At 34.5% G+C, this 17,864-nt stretch overlaps 2 protein-coding genes and 1 long non-coding RNA gene across 3 annotated transcripts; 2 read left to right on the forward strand and 1 right to left on the reverse strand.

Annotated features, from left to right (window-relative positions):
• Positions 1-172: 172 nt before the first annotated feature.
• LOC142548719 (polyadenylate-binding protein 1-like) lies at positions 173-7,318 on the reverse strand. The gene is made up of 6 exons (XM_075657209.1): positions 6,992-7,318; positions 6,747-6,849; positions 1,879-1,952; positions 958-1,149; positions 752-876; positions 173-533 (listed from the first exon to the last, which is right to left on the reverse strand). The coding sequence occupies exons 1-6, from the start codon at positions 7,118-7,120 to the stop codon at positions 488-490; spliced, it is 669 nt and encodes a 222-aa protein (XP_075513324.1). The 5' UTR covers positions 7,121-7,318; the 3' UTR covers positions 173-487.
• A 2,572-nt stretch (positions 7,319-9,890) lies between these two features.
• Positions 9,891-11,507, forward strand: LOC142548369 (protein FAR1-RELATED SEQUENCE 5-like). Its single transcript, XM_075656665.1, has 3 exons — positions 9,891-9,903; positions 10,056-11,334; positions 11,444-11,507. Exons 1-3 carry the CDS (start codon positions 9,891-9,893, stop codon positions 11,505-11,507), a joined length of 1,356 nt encoding a protein of 451 aa, XP_075512780.1.
• A 56-nt stretch (positions 11,508-11,563) lies between these two features.
• On the forward strand, positions 11,564-12,615 carry LOC142548005 (uncharacterized). The gene is made up of 3 exons (XR_012820834.1): positions 11,564-12,169; positions 12,250-12,375; positions 12,462-12,615. It is a non-coding gene; the product is annotated as an uncharacterized LOC142548005 (long non-coding RNA).
• Positions 12,616-17,864: the final 5,249 nt, after the last annotated feature.

The following is a 17,864-nucleotide window of genomic DNA, read 5'->3' on the forward strand; positions in this document are numbered from 1 at the left end:
AAGGGACAAGGGAAATTAGCCCTCGTAGCTTTTTATATACCATGAGCACATCTAATTTTTAAAATTAATATTAGATAACTAGTACTAATTTGTAAATAGAAAACGTCATATACTTTTTTAATGTCACCAAAATTTTCCCACAGAAGAAAGAACAAGAGAAGAAGCAAAAGGATAAAAAGTCTGAAGACAAGAAATGGCATTGTAAGAATCTGACGACATTACAAATGGCTGATTGTTTCCTATTTGTACTGTTTGTTGCCTCCAATATGAAAATGCGATTGTATGGAGTAAATAGCACAAATCAGTTTCATCAAATAGAGTTACAAGAAGTTTGAATCTCAGACTAAGATCTATAGGCATGCCAAACTAATTGAAGTTATCAAGAAAAGGATGTAATATGGAGGTCCGGGTGCATGACTACTGTTTCAAATGGATTGTTCTCAATCGACTTCCACTCTCTTAAAGCATAAAAAACTGGAAAAATTCGTTAGTAAGGCCTGTATCGCATTGGACGCCTAAACCTTGGCACCCTCCTGCATAAGAGAGTTTGAAACCTTAAATGTCAGACACTAAAAAAATAACAGGGAAAGCAGGGGGAGGGGGGTGATTCCATAGCGTAAGGTGAACCCATACACAAACATGCAAAAGAGAGAAAAACTGGAGTAAATAACTGAAAACCCCTGGACCTAATCTTTCTTATAATATTCGCATAAAAGCAAAGCAAGCACAAAACAACTGTAGTGCTGCTTACCCATAACCATAAGGAGGGTAAGCAGGAAAACCAGGAAAAAATGGCCTTCTCGATCCAAAATATGGATTTGGGCGCCTTCCCCGATACTGCTTCATTCCTGGAACATTTGTTCGCTTAGCAGATACCTGCCAATTATCACAACACATCAGTTTCAGGAGTTCAATAATCATTTGCCTTGATGTTAAGAATAAGATGAGTCAACGCACCTTCAGTTGACGGCCATGTAACTCCGATTCATTTAGCAGTACAGCATTTTGGACAGCCTCAACTTCAACAAACTCTACATAGGCAAAACCTTTCGGCTGACCAAACTTATCTGTCAAAATGGTAACCCTGTTGACCGTCCCACAAGACTGAAAATGCTGCTGCACCTCCTCAGGCGTGCAAGCATAGTCCACCTGTAATTGGACATGAAAAATTGCCAAGGATCAAGTGGATACACCCGTGATACATAGTATATACAGATGTAGATTCAAATATAAATCTTCAAGATTGGTAAAATTATCTGTAGAAACATCAAAGTTTTCTCCGACTTGTGATTTATAAAATATATCACAATAACTAAATCCAGTAATCTTTAGCCCTTCTTGAGACGAGAGTGGGAAAATGATAACAAGGAAAAAAATCCAAGATAAATCAAATTTCAGTTTATTAAACCAGTAAAATCCATGTTGAAATAAAACTTTACAATCTAACCCCAGTTTCTTTAACATAGGCTTCAAAAAATTCTAAAATTGGTTATTACAATGTTTTGATATTATTTCTAACCAGGTCTACATTCTCACTGGAAGGATATGATGAAGAGCAACATTTTACAGGTTCATATAGCATGGGCCCACCACCCTTTAGGGAGGGTATTGAGTATTTACTTTTGGTCAGAGAATTCTAAATTGAACTAGGGGGAAGTGGGAAATCGTTCTCTCTTGTTAAGGGCTCTCCCTTGAGGACAAAATCTTCAGCATAGAAGGTTTTGTCATAGCCTTGTATTGAAGGTTTTGTCATAGCCTTGTATATCTTTCACTTAAGTAATATAAAAACTAATTTGTTTACGCGAATCTGTGGTTTACAGAATATGACAAAACTAACATTGCTGCGGTGAAAAATCAATTAAGGGCCAAGAAACTCACATTACCAACATATATAGAGCGAGAATCAACTTCCTCCTTTTCAGCCTGAGTAGCAGAGGCACCAGTTGAATCATCTGAAATGCCAACCAAATAAGTTATTACAATTAGTTTGATCACAAAGAATGATGATAAATCACTGGTTCACATCCAATCATTTAAAGCCTCCAAAACAGAAGTTGGGAAGCCCAAGAAAGTAAGAACAAGCTACAACCTACGAGAAGTTCCAAAGGACAGCTAAACATCCACTAACAAAATTTTAGAGCCTCTTGAACAGGTAAACACCCAGAATGCTTCTAAAATCATGAAGCCAGTCCAAATAATTTTGTTTTCTCTTCCTCACTCTTTTTGGGGGGACAAATTGTTTACCACTTGTCCGAGATCATTGACTATGGTCAATAAATGAAATATTATTCAAGAAAGAATTTCCCAACTTATACCAAGTGCAACACATTGCTGCCTGTCTATAAAAATAATTTGAGGAATATCAGAAAGTGAGAGAGAAACTTGCCAGACAACTCATCAAAACATCTCTCCAATTTTAATTCAATTTGTTTTCGTAGAAACACGAGACCAAAGTAGTCAGTGAAATAATTTCAAGACCATTGGTAAGCACTTGAACCAAGTAAAATGATTGAAAGTAAATGTGTTCTATTATTCGAAATTGATCTGTTGAACAAGTGTATCTAGGTTACGCGCAACAGCAGTCATAACAATCAACCGAGACATAGTTTAGGAACGCAAACAGACCTATTGAGCCAAATTAAACAAACCCAATATGCCATAAACCGAGAAATAGAAAGTCCAAAACATAATTGTATCCAGGCAAAATATTTCACAATCTGCGACTTAAAATAACAACTCAGCACAATAGCATTGTAGATCAGGAAGAATTCAAATAAGAAATATGAGATGAAATTCTACATCAAATCATTCCATTCATCTAAACAGAAACAGAAACTAGATAACGAGTGAAGGTGGATCGATTCAATCGTGATTCGTTCAATTCGTAGATCTTAATAACTCTTCGCGACTCATTCAATTGCTTAAGCATTTAGGCTTGGCTCAAACAGCGTAAAATGATTTGAATAAATTGTCATTGGCTTGATGTGATTTAGATCTGACCCATAAGTGATTACCTACCTTTTTTGCGTAAAGGATTCATTCGATCTTATCGCGAAAAATATTTGCCTGCTTTGCAGAGGGGAGGGAGGCGTTTGTATCGATGAAATGAGAAGAAAGAGCTATAAATACAAAGGATTTTCGGCATTCACTCAAATAAGATTCGTTATGCAACGAATAAAAAGGTAACTAAAATCAGTGCATGCTCATTCAAAGGCGAACGTCGTCAAATGACTACGATTTGTTGCACGTTCAATACTTTTGTCTCACAAGTAAAATAAATAAGCGGTATGCCAGTTCTTTATAGAGGACAGCAGAAAGTATAACACGAGCATAAAAAATTTAGATAGGTGGAAAGTAGCGCAACAGTTTCACCTTCGCTATTAGAAGTGTAAGGCACACCAAGACTTATAAGTGTCATAGACTAGAGCCTAGGCACTAAAATGATAAAGCACATCACAAGCTTTATTGAAGTAAAATACCCCAAATAATGATATGTTAGAATATAAATATCCAAAGAAAATTAATCACATAAAATACAGTGTGCATTTTAATAAATCGATAAACATAATTCATTCATATTTAAGCGAAAATAAATGTTCGTAATCATGGATTTCATCGTGGATTTACTATCTCTGATTTGAAGGCGCGCTTAAAAGTAGCCTCGAGCCCTTGAAAAATACCAGGACTTGGGCTTTATGGTTAAGGCAAGGGCTTCGTTAAATGATAGTGTTTAAGCCAAGGTTATAAAAAGCTCGAGATTTGGGAAACGCCGAGACCAAGCATCATGAGTTGCAAGTGTAAGCATGACTAGTCATAAATTAAGCAGTACAATAAATTAAATATATAAATATATAAAATTTCAAGCTCTAGAAAACACAAAAAATTCAAAATTAAATGTGTCACTAGTTTTCAACAATTATATCATGTACAAAAAAACCTAAATATTGTCTAACTCTTTGTTGGACTATAATTCATTGTTATCCTCTTTATATAACTCATCTCATTGGGTTTATTTGGAGAAAAATAATGAAGCTAGAATTCTTTCGAGGAATGAATTTAAAATATTAAAAGTCCATAGGTTTGACTTATTAAGCCAAGGTTTATATCACCCTTGCGATTTATTGAGGTGCATCAAACATGTTTAATATGCGCTTAATTATAGGTTTGACTTTATTTACGTTTTTTTCCAAATCGTTGCTTTTATTTTATCCATGTTTCCCGCTTACTCAAAACAATTTACAAACTAAGGAGGTTATTAAATCATCAAACTAAGTTAATTCTTTAATAATTACTATACAAATTATTATGATTTTTTTTTCTTTCTTTAAAAAAGTGTGATACGAATGAAGTTTGATTTTATTTTATATAAATCAAGTAATTTAAGATACAAAAGTTAATTCGCCTGCCTATGGTAAAAGTATTGAGAAGTTAAGATGGGGTTCCCAATTACAGTTCAACACCATCCTGCCTTTGATGTTTTATTTCCATAAACCGAAATCAAAACGAAGTCCTCGTCTTCGGAACCAAAATTGAAAATGGTTACAAATATGGATCAGGATTTTGTTTTCTATTCACAATCCAACACGAACCTTGCCAAGGGATAAAGTAAACACTAAAGGTAAACTAATAGATATGTAATTAGATTTAGCAAATTGCATGATTTGTCTAGAAATGAAAGCATTGACTCATTCCCACATCAAAGGCATGCAAAAGACATCTGACGAGCACACCAACTTTACCAATAAAAAGTATAAATAGAACTTTTAATTTTACACCCTCGAACGCTCTTACTCTTCACCTACACACTCTCATATTTGCAATGTATAAAATATTTAATTTTTTTATTAGTTTTGAATAACCACACCATGCTATAGACAAGAGTCCTAACAATCTAAAATAGATTAATCTCCACTGGCAACAACAACACCCACTACCATCTAGCTAATGCCTTAAACCTAAACTCATCTTCACAAACACATCTTACCAGTAAAGTTACTCATTACCTATGTTGCATGGATACGGGTACGAGTATCGTATCGAATACGATACGGATACGGCGACACGTCATATTTTGAAAATATTAGACACGATACAGCTAGGATACGACAAATCATTAAAATATATATAAATATTATATATATTTATATTTAAATAAATTTAGTATTGAAAAATAAAAATTATAGAAATGGAATGAAAGAGACGGACAAATGTATTTAGGGATTTAAAAGCTCAGCCAAATTAATTTTAAATTATTTTTCTTTTAGTCCCTATAAATTTTAATTTTTTTAATTAACCCCTAAAACTTTTAAATATTTGCAATTTTGCCCAAACGTTTCCGAAAAACTGTATTCATGCCGTATCCATGGCGTGTCCTCGCCGTGTCCAAAACGTATCCGGCTGGTCAACCCTAAACAAAGTCAACGATACGGATTTTGAGGTATCCGACGCGCATATCCGCGTGTCGTATCCGTATCCGATACTTAAAAAAAAAAAATTTAAGATATCCGTGCTACATAGCTCATTACCCATATTTGAATAATTGAATTTATTTATTACTTAATCACATGCAAGGGACGAGGTAAGCACAAATGAGAACAGATCAACAAAAGTTAAATATGCAATTAAAGATACATAGAAGGCTAGAAGCGATTGTTAAAAGATTGTGTATGAACAACGGTATGTTGACCCAAAAGCTATGGTCTCGTCTATCCATTCTTCTATATGCATAATATTGATGATATAAAATATTTCAAGGGGTGTTGTTGACTTATGCAAACCCATTCTGGTACAAATCTAAAGGGGTGTGTGTGTGTGTGTGTGTGTGTGTGAACTTGTAGGCCTCATTTCACTTCAATTAATAGTGTAAAATATTTGTCTTGACAACGTGAAAAGGCTTTTGTTTTAGTAATATAATTCAGAATTTAACTGCACACAATTTGATACAAAAATTAAGCCATAAAAAATAAAATTGGCTGTGAATAATGAACGTGGCCAAACCAGCAAGCCAGAAAAACGAGAAAGAAACGAAAAATACCAGATGCACATAAATTTAACTAGGCATCCAGGTTATTATTAGTATTCAGCTTGGTAGAAGAAAAATTAGTAGCACGCACTAAAGTGAATGGTAATTATAATATCCGGAGTTAAATGTGTGGTCATATATAGACTTAAAATCGTTAGCATACAATGTATAAATTAAAAAAAAAATTACAATGAAGAAACAACTATCTTTCTTATATCGAATATTGTGGACTACATCTAATTTAATTGCAACCATTGTATAATCTAAGTCATTTACAATAAAGTTATCTTGAACTTATGCCTGGTTCCAAATAACTATCACGTATCTCACGTCAGTTAGAAGATAGTCAAATGCAGTTAACTGGAATTAAACAGGCTCACAGCATTTTGATGCCAAAAGAATGTTGATTTTGCATTATATGAATTATCTTGAGCAGAAGTAGATAGCAATAAAATACCATCCAATTTGGCATAAATAAAAACTAAAAAATAAAACTGCAACAAGCAAGTGAACACTCAAGACAATACTAATCAACTCAACTAACCCATATCAATTAGCAAATACCTAAAATTGTCCCAAAATCAAATTTACCCTTGATTTCTCCGAACAATTAGACATAAAAAAAATTTGAGATTTTTAATCAGCTACTGATTCAAAAAATTTTGAAAACATACACAGATACTACATTTTTGTAAAGGTCCATAAACTCGGAGTGAGCAAAAACCTTGTGTGGCTCCCATCTCATTCTCCACCTTTGCCTGCATATCACGAAGCGCAGATGCTTCCTCCTCAATCTCCTGCAACCTCTTCTTCATACTCTCCAACTCCTACATAATGAAACCCCAAATCACACAAAACCATATATACAATGTTCATACACGCACAAACCCTTATTACTTTCTATTTTACAAACACAAAGAAGACAGAAAACCCATTCATATCTTCACACACACACACACACACACACACCTCAGATTTGGAGTCAACATCGGCTTGAGGTTCCATCGATTGGTCGAAATCGGATTCCATGTATGCTTCCTCAGGCACATCGCCGCCGTAAAGGTCGTCTTCTTGTTCGTGAGACCCCTTGTACTCCATTCCCAACTAACTTCCTTTGCTATTTCTGTATGTAATGACTGTGTATGTATTTGCGTTACGATTTGGGGCGAAAAGGACAACGAAAGAGGGAGCGAATAAGAGGGAGAGGGGATGGAAGGTTTAAACGACACCCCAAACTGTCGTTTTTGTACTTATTATTCTTCCGTTAATTCCCTTTCGGAGTTGCTGTACTTTTTCAAGGGTTCTGGTAAAAAATTGAGAACAATAGTGTTTTTTATATATACTGAACACACACATATTAAATATACTGAACATCCAACACCTCGTGAAAAAACCCGAGTTCCACGTGACACATGTATATTATATTAATATTTTTGTTTTCACGTGTCTATTTTAACATCAACACTAATTATTTATAGATCTTACTGTTCAATCATTAATCTTTATTCTTGTTTTACCGCAAAATAAATATATTTTTAATTTTATTTACACGATTTAAATTATTATTATTTAAAATAAATAATATTATTATTTTTAAGTATATTACTATTTAAAATCATTTCATCTATGATAACCATGAAATTTTCGGTTTGAATACCGGATAGGTTGTTTGAATTCGTCACATTCATCGTGGAAAAACAAAATTAAAAAAATTCAGATAATGATATTATTTAATTAAAATCTATTTTTTTAAAAAAAAAATAACCGTTAATAAAATGATTTAAAAAATTTGTAACCTAGGATTTTAATAAATTTATTACAAATAAGGAAGGTGGGCCTCCCACCCACCTTCTTGTGGATTCGGTTGTGTTCAAACAATTGAACGTTTGGTCTACGAGTGCAATTGAGTCGCACTCTATCTGCGCTCGACTCGAAAAGAAATTCAATTAATAGAGTTCGGCTCGATTCAAGTAGTAATTTTTGAGCTCGAGCTCGAAAAACGCAATTTCAAAAATTTTTAAAATGATATTTTTAATTTTTCAATATAATAATAATAAATATATATACTCACGAGTAGCTCGACTCGTTTTCACCCAAGTTGGTCTATGTGCCAATGTGGGTGGATGTCTTTTTTAAATAAAAAATTTCTAACCCCATCATGAGATTTCCAACTCAAGAGTTTTCCGAAAATATGGTTGCTTTGAAGTTTTGACAACTGGTTGCAACGATAAAGGCGATCAAAGATACCAAAAATGATTGAAGAAGATGACTGAAAAAAGAAGACGGGTGAAGACGAGAGATAAGTTTTTAAATGGACAAGTTGATCGGCCCTTTGTTAAGCCGAGCCCTGAGATCATTGCTATGTGACCTTATAACAGGTCCGGCCTGAATGCAAGCAAACAAGACAGCAATTTGCACAAGATTTCGGGCTACATTCCCGCACGATGTGTTCCGCTAATAACTCGATAGCCTTGTTACGAAAGCACATCTACAACAGAAAAATTACATTAAATCTGAATCGGGGCAAACAACACAAGAATTCAATTCTTAGAATGTTGTAACGATTCTTGATAAACAGTTTGATTTAGTTACAAAATTTGAGTAAAATCCATTTTGATAAATTAGTAAATTGGTACATGAAAATTGATCAAGCTAAAAAAATCAATTGTACTCTTAACATAAATTGTTTTTAAGTCCAATTAATAAATTCAATTAGGTACACACTTGAAATAATTTTGTGTACCAACTACGTAAACTTGACTTTGTAGCTTGATCGTGTACCGATATAAATAATTTATGTATCAATAAAGTCATTTACAACAGTCTATACATCAATTTATACTAGACAAAAACTTGTGTGAGACGGTCTCATGGGTCGTATTTTGTGAGACGGATCTCTTATTTGAGTCATCCATTAAAGTATTACTTTTTTATTCTAAGAGTATTACTTTTTATTGTGAATATCGGTAGGGTTAATCCGTCTCACAGATAAAGATTCGTGAGACCGACCGTTTCACAATAGACCTACTCTTTATATTGTATTCCAAAATAATTTTACTCTACAAAATTTACCATGAATAACTTTTACAATACAATTATTAATGGAAAATGCTATGTGTACATAATGGGTTACATAGAGGCTTACATGTAATCATTAATTAATTATTAAATTACAAATAAAATCCTCACCCTAAATTGATAGACTACCTATTCTATTAATTATTTCTTCTCCTATCTCAGCCCTCACTCCAAATCGATTGACCGTATCTTTCTTCTCCTCTCCCAACCCTCGCTTCCAAATCCATATGCGGTAAAGACGAAGAAAAAATCGAGATCATAGAAATATTCTATTGCTTATCGAGACGACCATCTATTCTCTTGTTTTACATCTTTATTACTGTAAATTAAGGTTAGTTTTTTTTCTTCCAATTTGTTGTTTCGTTTGTTTTGGATGTAGATTCGTAAAAGAGATTGTAGATTGTTTCGTTTGTTTTGGATTTTGTTTCTAATCCCTATTCTTCTCCGTCTAAAATAAATTATAATAATAATCACAATTCTAACTAATAATATCAGCCAGCCCAAATAATTCAAAAGTTCTAGCTTTGTTTGCTCTGTTTGTTTACTTTCTGACATCCACAGGTTATATCATATATGTGACGTATTATACAAATTGTTAATTTCAAATTTTAAAATATATAACATCAATTAGAGTGATGATGTTGATATATATGTGTGTGTATATTCTAAAAAATTAATAAAATATACCGAAGAATAAGATAATTATCATACATCCCATTATAATATCTTCCCATTATATTTGGCTCCTTCTCCTTGCATTTACAGGACCCATATCCGACGAAGCTCTCTAATGTCTGACCCAGGTAATTGAACATCTCACATCTCATTTATGCTACATTTTTACATATTTAAATTGGAAATAACAACATAAATAAAAAAAAAGAGTTTGTTTAACCATCTGCAACCATCATTTATTAAAGAATATTTGTAAGAATTTGATGCATGTTTTGTGTAGGTGCTTTAAATTCAGAAGAGGGTGTTTTGGTGAATGTTGCACCTTTGTTTGCAAAAAAAAGTGAGACTGAGCCCAAGGTTGGAATGAAATTTAAAAGTGAGAATGAAGTTTTTGAATTTTACAAGAAGTATGCATATCATGTTGGTTTTCCAGTTAGAAAAAGAACTTCACAGAAAAATAACGAAGGGGTTGTTACGTACGTTGCATTCACATGTAGCCGAGAAGGTCGTAAAAGTAGTAATACAAGCACTAAACTGAAGCCACAACCAACAAGTCAAACTGGTTGTAAAGCTAGGTTGTCAGCTTGTTCAGATACTGCAGGAGTATGGAGCATTACCGGTGTTCATCTCGAGCACAATCACCAAACTAGTCCATCCAAATCCAGAGTATTTCGATGCTATCGTCAATTGGATGTTCACGTGAAACGACAACTAGAGGTGAATGATATAGCAGGTATTCATCTCCATAAAAGTTATAACTCAGTTGTCGTTGAAGCAGGTGGATATGAGAAGATGACTTTCATTGAAAAAGATTGTCGAAATTATATTGATAAGGTCAGAAAATTAAGACTTGGAGAAGGAGATGCAGCTGCTATTCAAGCTTATTTCTCCAAAATGCAGTCATTTTCTCCTGGTTTTTTCTTTAGCTTTGATTTGGATGACGAGGGTCGATTAAAAAATGTATTTTGGGCAGATAATAGATGTAGACAAGCTTATAAGGAATTTGGAGATGTAGTAACTTTTGATACAACATACTTAACTAACAAGTACGACATGCCATTTGCTCCTTTCGTCGGTGTAAATCATCATGGACACTCGACACTACTTGGGTGTGGTCTACTTTCTAATGAAGATACAGAGACATTTGTCTGGTTGTTTAGGATATGGCTAGAGTGCATGGAATTTGAAGCACCTCAAGGGATAATCACTGATCAAGACAGGGCAATTCAGAATGCCATAGAAGTTGTATTTCCTAAATCAAAACATAGGTGGTGTTTATGGCATATACTTAAGAAATTACCTGAAAAATTTGGATATCATTGTCAGAAGGCTTCCATACTCTCGTCTGTACATAAATTGGTATATGAATCACAAAGTGCAGATGAGTTCGAACATGGTTGGTTTTCTATGCTTGATATGTATGAATTGAAAAATAATGATTGGTTGATCGGGCTTTTTAGAGAGAGAAGTCGTTGGGTTCCATGTTTTCTCAAAACATCATTTTGGGCCGGAATGTCAACAACCCAACGGAGTGAGGGTATGAATGCTTTTTTTGACGGGTATGTCCATTCAAAAACATCTTTAAAACAGTTTGTGGAGCAATATGAGCGAGCTCTGAGGAGTAAAATTGAGAAAGAGTTTCAAGCCGATTTTAAATCCTTCTCCCAGATGGTCCCTTGTGTTACTCGATTTGATTTGGAGAGGCAATTTCAAAGTGCTTTTACAATTGTAAAATTTAAAGAATTTCAACAAGAATTGATAGGAAAGATGTATTGTGACATTGAATCTAGTGATGAGGGGTCTTTCAGTACGAGATATGTTGTTACAGAAGATTTTACAGTACATGAGAGAGTTAAGGAAAAAAAGTTTGAAATTATTTTTGAGAGAGATAAATGCACATTTTCTTGTAGTTGTCATTTATTTGAGTTCAGGGGAATAATTTGTAGGCATGCTATTGCAGTTTTAATCCGTAACAAATTGTCGGCAGTTCCTGAGCAATATATACTTCGACGTTGGAGGAAAGATGTGAGTAGATTGTATATGAGAGTGAAGATCAATTATAATGGATGAATAACTACTCCTGGTCAATTAAATTATGAGAAGTTGTGCAAAGCATTTACAGATGTTGCAGATTTGGCTGCAGATAATGATGATGAAACTCAAAAGCTTCTCGAGTGGATTGAAACTAAAGCAAGTGATCTTGCTATATCAAAGTTGGGATCAGGTTGTGGTCGTAATTTGATATCACAACTGAGCATGCAAGTAGATCATGTTGATGATGCAACCCAAGTTTCTACTTGCAAAGTTCTTGACCCAAAGTACACTAAAACAAAAGGAGCCCCTAAGAAGCTTCGAAAGAAAGGTCCATTGGAGAAGTCTTCTAAGAAATCGAAGGTACGATATATTCATAATACTTCTTTAATTAAGTCGCATCAATAGCTTGCATTCTATTCATACATATGTTGTTTTTGTAGGTATCAATGATATCAAGCAAAGAAAAAAATTCTCAACCAAAAAAAATTCAATCCAGTAATGTGTTTATACAACCACCTGATCAAAATGCTGTGATGACTCCGCTCTCTTTCTCACAACAATTAATGGTACGATATTATGTTTTTCATGTTTCATGTTGCTAATCACTCACACACACATATGTTTGTTTCTTATATTTGCATAATAATTATAGGGTGTTCATCACCATCCTTGGAATATCGATTACGGAGTACATTTAGTATCCAACTACGGAGGTGATCAAGCATCGACAACACCATGCTCGTCAAGATGGAGTTCGAATGATGATGAAGTGATCGGATCTATGGGTGTAATACATTATGAAGCAAGTTAATAGGACATGCAATTAGATGTACTTGAATTTAGATTATTTTTTACAAGTCAGAAGACTCTGGATTTGAAATGAATATGAAATTTCATATTTCTTCAACGCAATTTAATGTGTTATTGTTTTTATGTTCATTTCATGGAAACTCTATTAGTACGTTGTATGTTTTCATTAAGAGATCATAATAATTTATTATTGTAGTTACAATCATTGATTTTTTTAATTTTAAAAATCATTACTATTAATTTTTTATATGATTTATTAAATATTGAAAAATATAACATTTATCAAAATATATTTTTTTAAAAAAAATTGTATGATAAATATCAGGACTTGCATTAAAAAAAACAATTTAATATTATTGATAGGAGAAGAAATAATGAATGGAATGTGTAGTCTATCAATTTAGGATGAGGGTTTAATTGTAATTTAATAATTAATTAATAATTACATGTAAGCCTCTATGTAACCCATTATGTACACATAGCATTACCCTTAAGTAATTAATTAATAATTACATGTGAGCCATCATGTACTCATATCATTACCCATTATCAATAGATATCGAAGAAAAATTAATTTGTTTACGCTATTTATTACAAAGCCGTTATTCGAGGGAAAAAGAATGAAAGAATGTAAGAAACTGTTGACAAATTAATTCAACTGATGAGAAACGTTAATTAAATAATAACCTATAAGAACCAGTCCAATATTTCCCATCTGCATTCATCTCATCTTCCTTAAACTAACCCTACAATGGAAGGATTCAAGCTACCATATGCTCCCGCAGCATTCACCCTCGTGATCTTATCTGCCGTCTTGGCGTCACCAGCGATTGTAGCTGCGGACCAAAACACCGTCACCCTCAATGTACCCGACATCCCAGCGGCGGCACCTTTAGATGAGATCCGTGCTGAACCATACCCCGGATTCTACGAATTGTCAAGGAGATGTATTTCGATGCTGACGGATGAGTGCGGGAGACAAGTGCTGAGCGGGCTGTTCTACAACGAAAACAAGGTGAGCCAGAGCTGCTGCGTGAAGCTGGTGGCGATGGGGCAGGAATGCCACAGGGGCTTGATGAAGGCGTTGCTTCTGTTTCCGGATCTGACGGAGAAGAATAAGGAACAGATAGTGATGATCGATAACATAATTTGGAGCGAGTGTTTGAAGAGCAGCAATGGACAGCGGATTTGAGACTGCGTGGATCTCCGGCGCTACGGCATGCAGGCTGCAGCTACCTAGTTTATATATGCCTCATGCATATATAATGTGTCTATATATGTGTGTGTATTTATATATATACACATTCAAATATATAAAGACGACTGCAATTTTTCTAACACTTGAAAAATACACCAAATAGTAAACTGTGCGTGTGATAACTTAATCTCACATCCAATTCATATCTGGAATATACAATATAATATCTATGAATTATACATCTAGCTATTCTTATGAGTACTAAAGCAGAGGAATCCATCTGTGTATTATACACACATACGTACATATATATACATATATATATATATATATGTACGTATGTGTGTATAATACACAGATATATATATATACACACACACATAAAAATCATATAAAATACCATATAAGATGAAACGAGGTTCTGGGATTCTAAGGTTGATATAGTATTGTCTGTATTGGTGCATGCATGCTGTCATTATTCCGCGTGTTGGGGGATTGATTATTGATATATAAATAATTGCTACTTTATACGACCCAGAAAAATATGGCTATGGAATTTGGAATGAGATTCTTAATTTCTTTTTTCTTTTCTGAATTATGTGTAGAATATATATATGTGCGCGTGCGTGTGTGTATGTGGATTATCATTATATTATGTAGCGGGGAGGTGTGATTTGCGTTATCTGAAGATTAAGAAGTTCACACAATGTTTGAAGTATTAATACGAAATTATATATGCTTCCACCGTTGAATGATTAAACATATATACATAATATTTGATACATTTTGAATGGACGTGTTGGGAAATTACACCGAAGTGATGCCGACCACGATGATAATATAGTACACAAATTGCGGAATAAAATAACCAACAAGAACACAAAGATTTACGTAGTTCACCCAATATAGGCTACGTCCACGAAGCACCGCAACTTTTATAACCGGAAGAAATATTACAACAATTGTATACACCAATACACTAAATATCTCACACTCCCAAACCCGAGTATACCGAGAAAATAATTTCTCTAACTCACACAAGAGAATACCCGCACTCAAGAAAAAAATACACTCTTTTTTCTATGCACTATCTTTTTATCAAAGCTGAAAAGCTTTTGATTTTGGTATACTAAAAGCAAACAAGGAAGGCTCAATTTATAACAAATTTATAAGCCAACATTGAATGAATTTCCGACGTGGGATATGTTTTTTATTATTATTTTATTTAATGTGGGCCCCACATCATTAAATAAATCTCACCTAACAATTCTCCCACTTGAAGACTTGATTTCAATCATGTCTTCACACCATCAGTGCAGCAGCTCATATCTCTTTCGTTAGTCCAGGAGACCAACTGAAGTCAAACACAACTTCAGTTTTTCAATGATAACATCATTCGTGAGCATATCAGCTGGATTCTTGCTTCAAGGAATCTTCTCAAGCTTCAAGACTCCATTCACCCGACCTATAAGGATCCCCATTCCAAGATTTGTTTTGCTGCACCCAAATCCTTCAAAGCAAATTCCTTTGATAACTCTTTCTCGAGTTTATCAATCTCCTCCAGACAAGCTCCTGCTATCAACATATCATCTACATATATCAGTAGTATGATATAATAACCATCAAGCTTCACATAACAACAATGATCAGCCTGATACCTCAGAAAACCATCATTATTCATTACACCATCAAATTTCTTGTACCACTGTCTTGGAGCTTGTTTGAGACCATACAAGCTCTTCTGAAGTTTGCATACCATTTTCTCTTTCCCTCGTACTTCAAACCCATGTGACTGATTCATTTCATCATCTAGCTTACCATGAAGAAACGTTGTCTTTACATCTAACTGTTCCATATGTAAATCTTTTTTTACCATCAATCCAAGTATAGTCTTGATAGTAGTTAACTTTACCACCAGAGAGAAAATATCAGTGTAACCAATGACTTCCTTTTCACCTTTTACAACAAGTATTTCTTTGTACCGCTTGCTACCGTCATGTTCTAACCGGTACTCCCACTTGCTATGTAAAACTTTTTTACCTTCAGAAAGTTATAACAACTCCCACATGTGATTGGATGACAGTGAATCCATCACATCTTCTATGGTTAACTCCCACTGTTTAAAAGTCTCATAAACATGCAATTTATTTTTCACAAAATAAACCCAAAATTTCCTGCTCGAATCGTCAACAATAGTGCCATAATATCTTGAGTGATTTCCAAGGGATGTCATAGGAGATAGTCCACATACATCAGTATGTACTAGCTCCAAATCCGCCGATTTCGGTTCTCTATCGCCTTTTGAAAAGCTCACATTCTTCTTCTTTCCAAAGATACAGCTTTCACATAGTTGGTGTTCAACATTATTTAATTCTGGTAGCTTTCCTTTTGACACAAATATCTTCATTCTCTTCTCACTTATATGTCTAAGTCTATAATGCCATAGACTTGAATTGGCTCCACCATCCACAGCTGCTAATGTGTCTCTGCAACTGGAAGTCATATACAGTGTTCCAGTTTTCTTTCCTCGAGCAACAATCATGGCTCCTTTGTTCACTTTCCAGGAACCATCACCGAAGGTCACATTGTGGTCTTCATCATCGAGCTGTCCCACCGAGATCAGATTGCGTGTCAATTTTGGTACATGCCTGACTTTGTTGATTTTCCAAACAGATCCATTTTACATCTTCATCCGTACATCACTCATACCAACAATTTCCAATGGTTTTCCATCATCCAGGAAAACTTTTCCGTAATCGCCAGCGATGTAATTATCAAATACATCGCGATCACCAGTGGTATGAAACGAAGCTCCCGAGTCCATAACCCAAGAACCAACAGGGCTTTCCATGGATAATAGCAGAGCATCATGTATTTCCTCAGTGACAACATTTGCATTATTATTCGTTGATTTGCAGTTCTTTTTCAAGTGACCAGTTTCACCACAGCTCCAGCACTTCAAATTCTTTTCAATGTTGCTTTTGTCTTTTCCATTTCTTGACTTGGACCTACCGCGCCATTGGTTAGAACTCTTTTCGCCACTCCTGCCCCTTCCTCTGTTCTCGAGATTTAGAGCAGATCTCGATTATGTTCCTTCACCCGAATCCATCCGGCGAACTTCTTCAGCAAGAATTTGATCTCTGACATCATTGAATTGTAGCTTTCTTTTTCCAACAGATTTGCTAATCGCTTCCCGCATTGGTTCCCAAACATTTGGTAAAGACGCCAAAAGAATAAGTGCACGAATCTCATCATCAAAATTAATTTCAATCGATGTTAGCTGAGAAACAATCGTGTTGAACTCATTGGTGTGTTTAGCCACCGAAGCACCTTCACCCATTTTCAAGTTGAATAATATTTGCATGAGATGTACTTTGTTGTTAGCTGATGGCTTCTCGTACATGTCCGATAAAATGGACATCATCTCTTTTGTGGTTTTTGCCTCCGCCACGTTATGTGTCACATTCTTCGTTAGGGTCAGTCGTATCACACCTAGCACCTGTCGGTCAAGGAGCTCCCAATCATCATCCTTCATCTTTTCCGGTTTCTTTCCTGATAGAGGTTGATGCAGCTTCTTACTGTACAGATAATCTCTTATCTGTAACCGCCAGAACAAAAATTATGTTCCGTAAAACTTGTTGATTCCTGGTCCCAATCCATCATCTCCGGCCATTGCTTCTCTAGCCTTAGCAAAAAATCTAAAAAATCTTTTCTTGTGTGGAAGATCAGACAAAGCTGCAACCACAGAACATACTCAGAATTCTTAAGAATTTTCACAACAAGGCTCTGATACCAGTTGTTGGGAAATTACACCGAAGTTATGCCAACCACGATGATAATATAGTACACAAATTGCGGAATAAAATAACCAACAAGAACACAAAGATTTACGTGGTTCACCCATACTCAAGAAAAAAATATACTCTTTTTTCTATGCACTCTCTTTTTATCAAAGCTGAAAAGCTTTTGATTTTGAGATATTAAAAGCAAAAAAGAAAAACTCAATTTATAACAAATTTCTAAACCAATTGAGATATGTTTTTTATT

Source organism: Primulina tabacum, chromosome 6 (assembly GCF_025594145.1).
Source record: "Primulina tabacum isolate GXHZ01 chromosome 6, ASM2559414v2, whole genome shotgun sequence".
Lineage (NCBI taxonomy): Eukaryota > Viridiplantae > Streptophyta > Magnoliopsida > Lamiales > Gesneriaceae > Primulina > Primulina tabacum.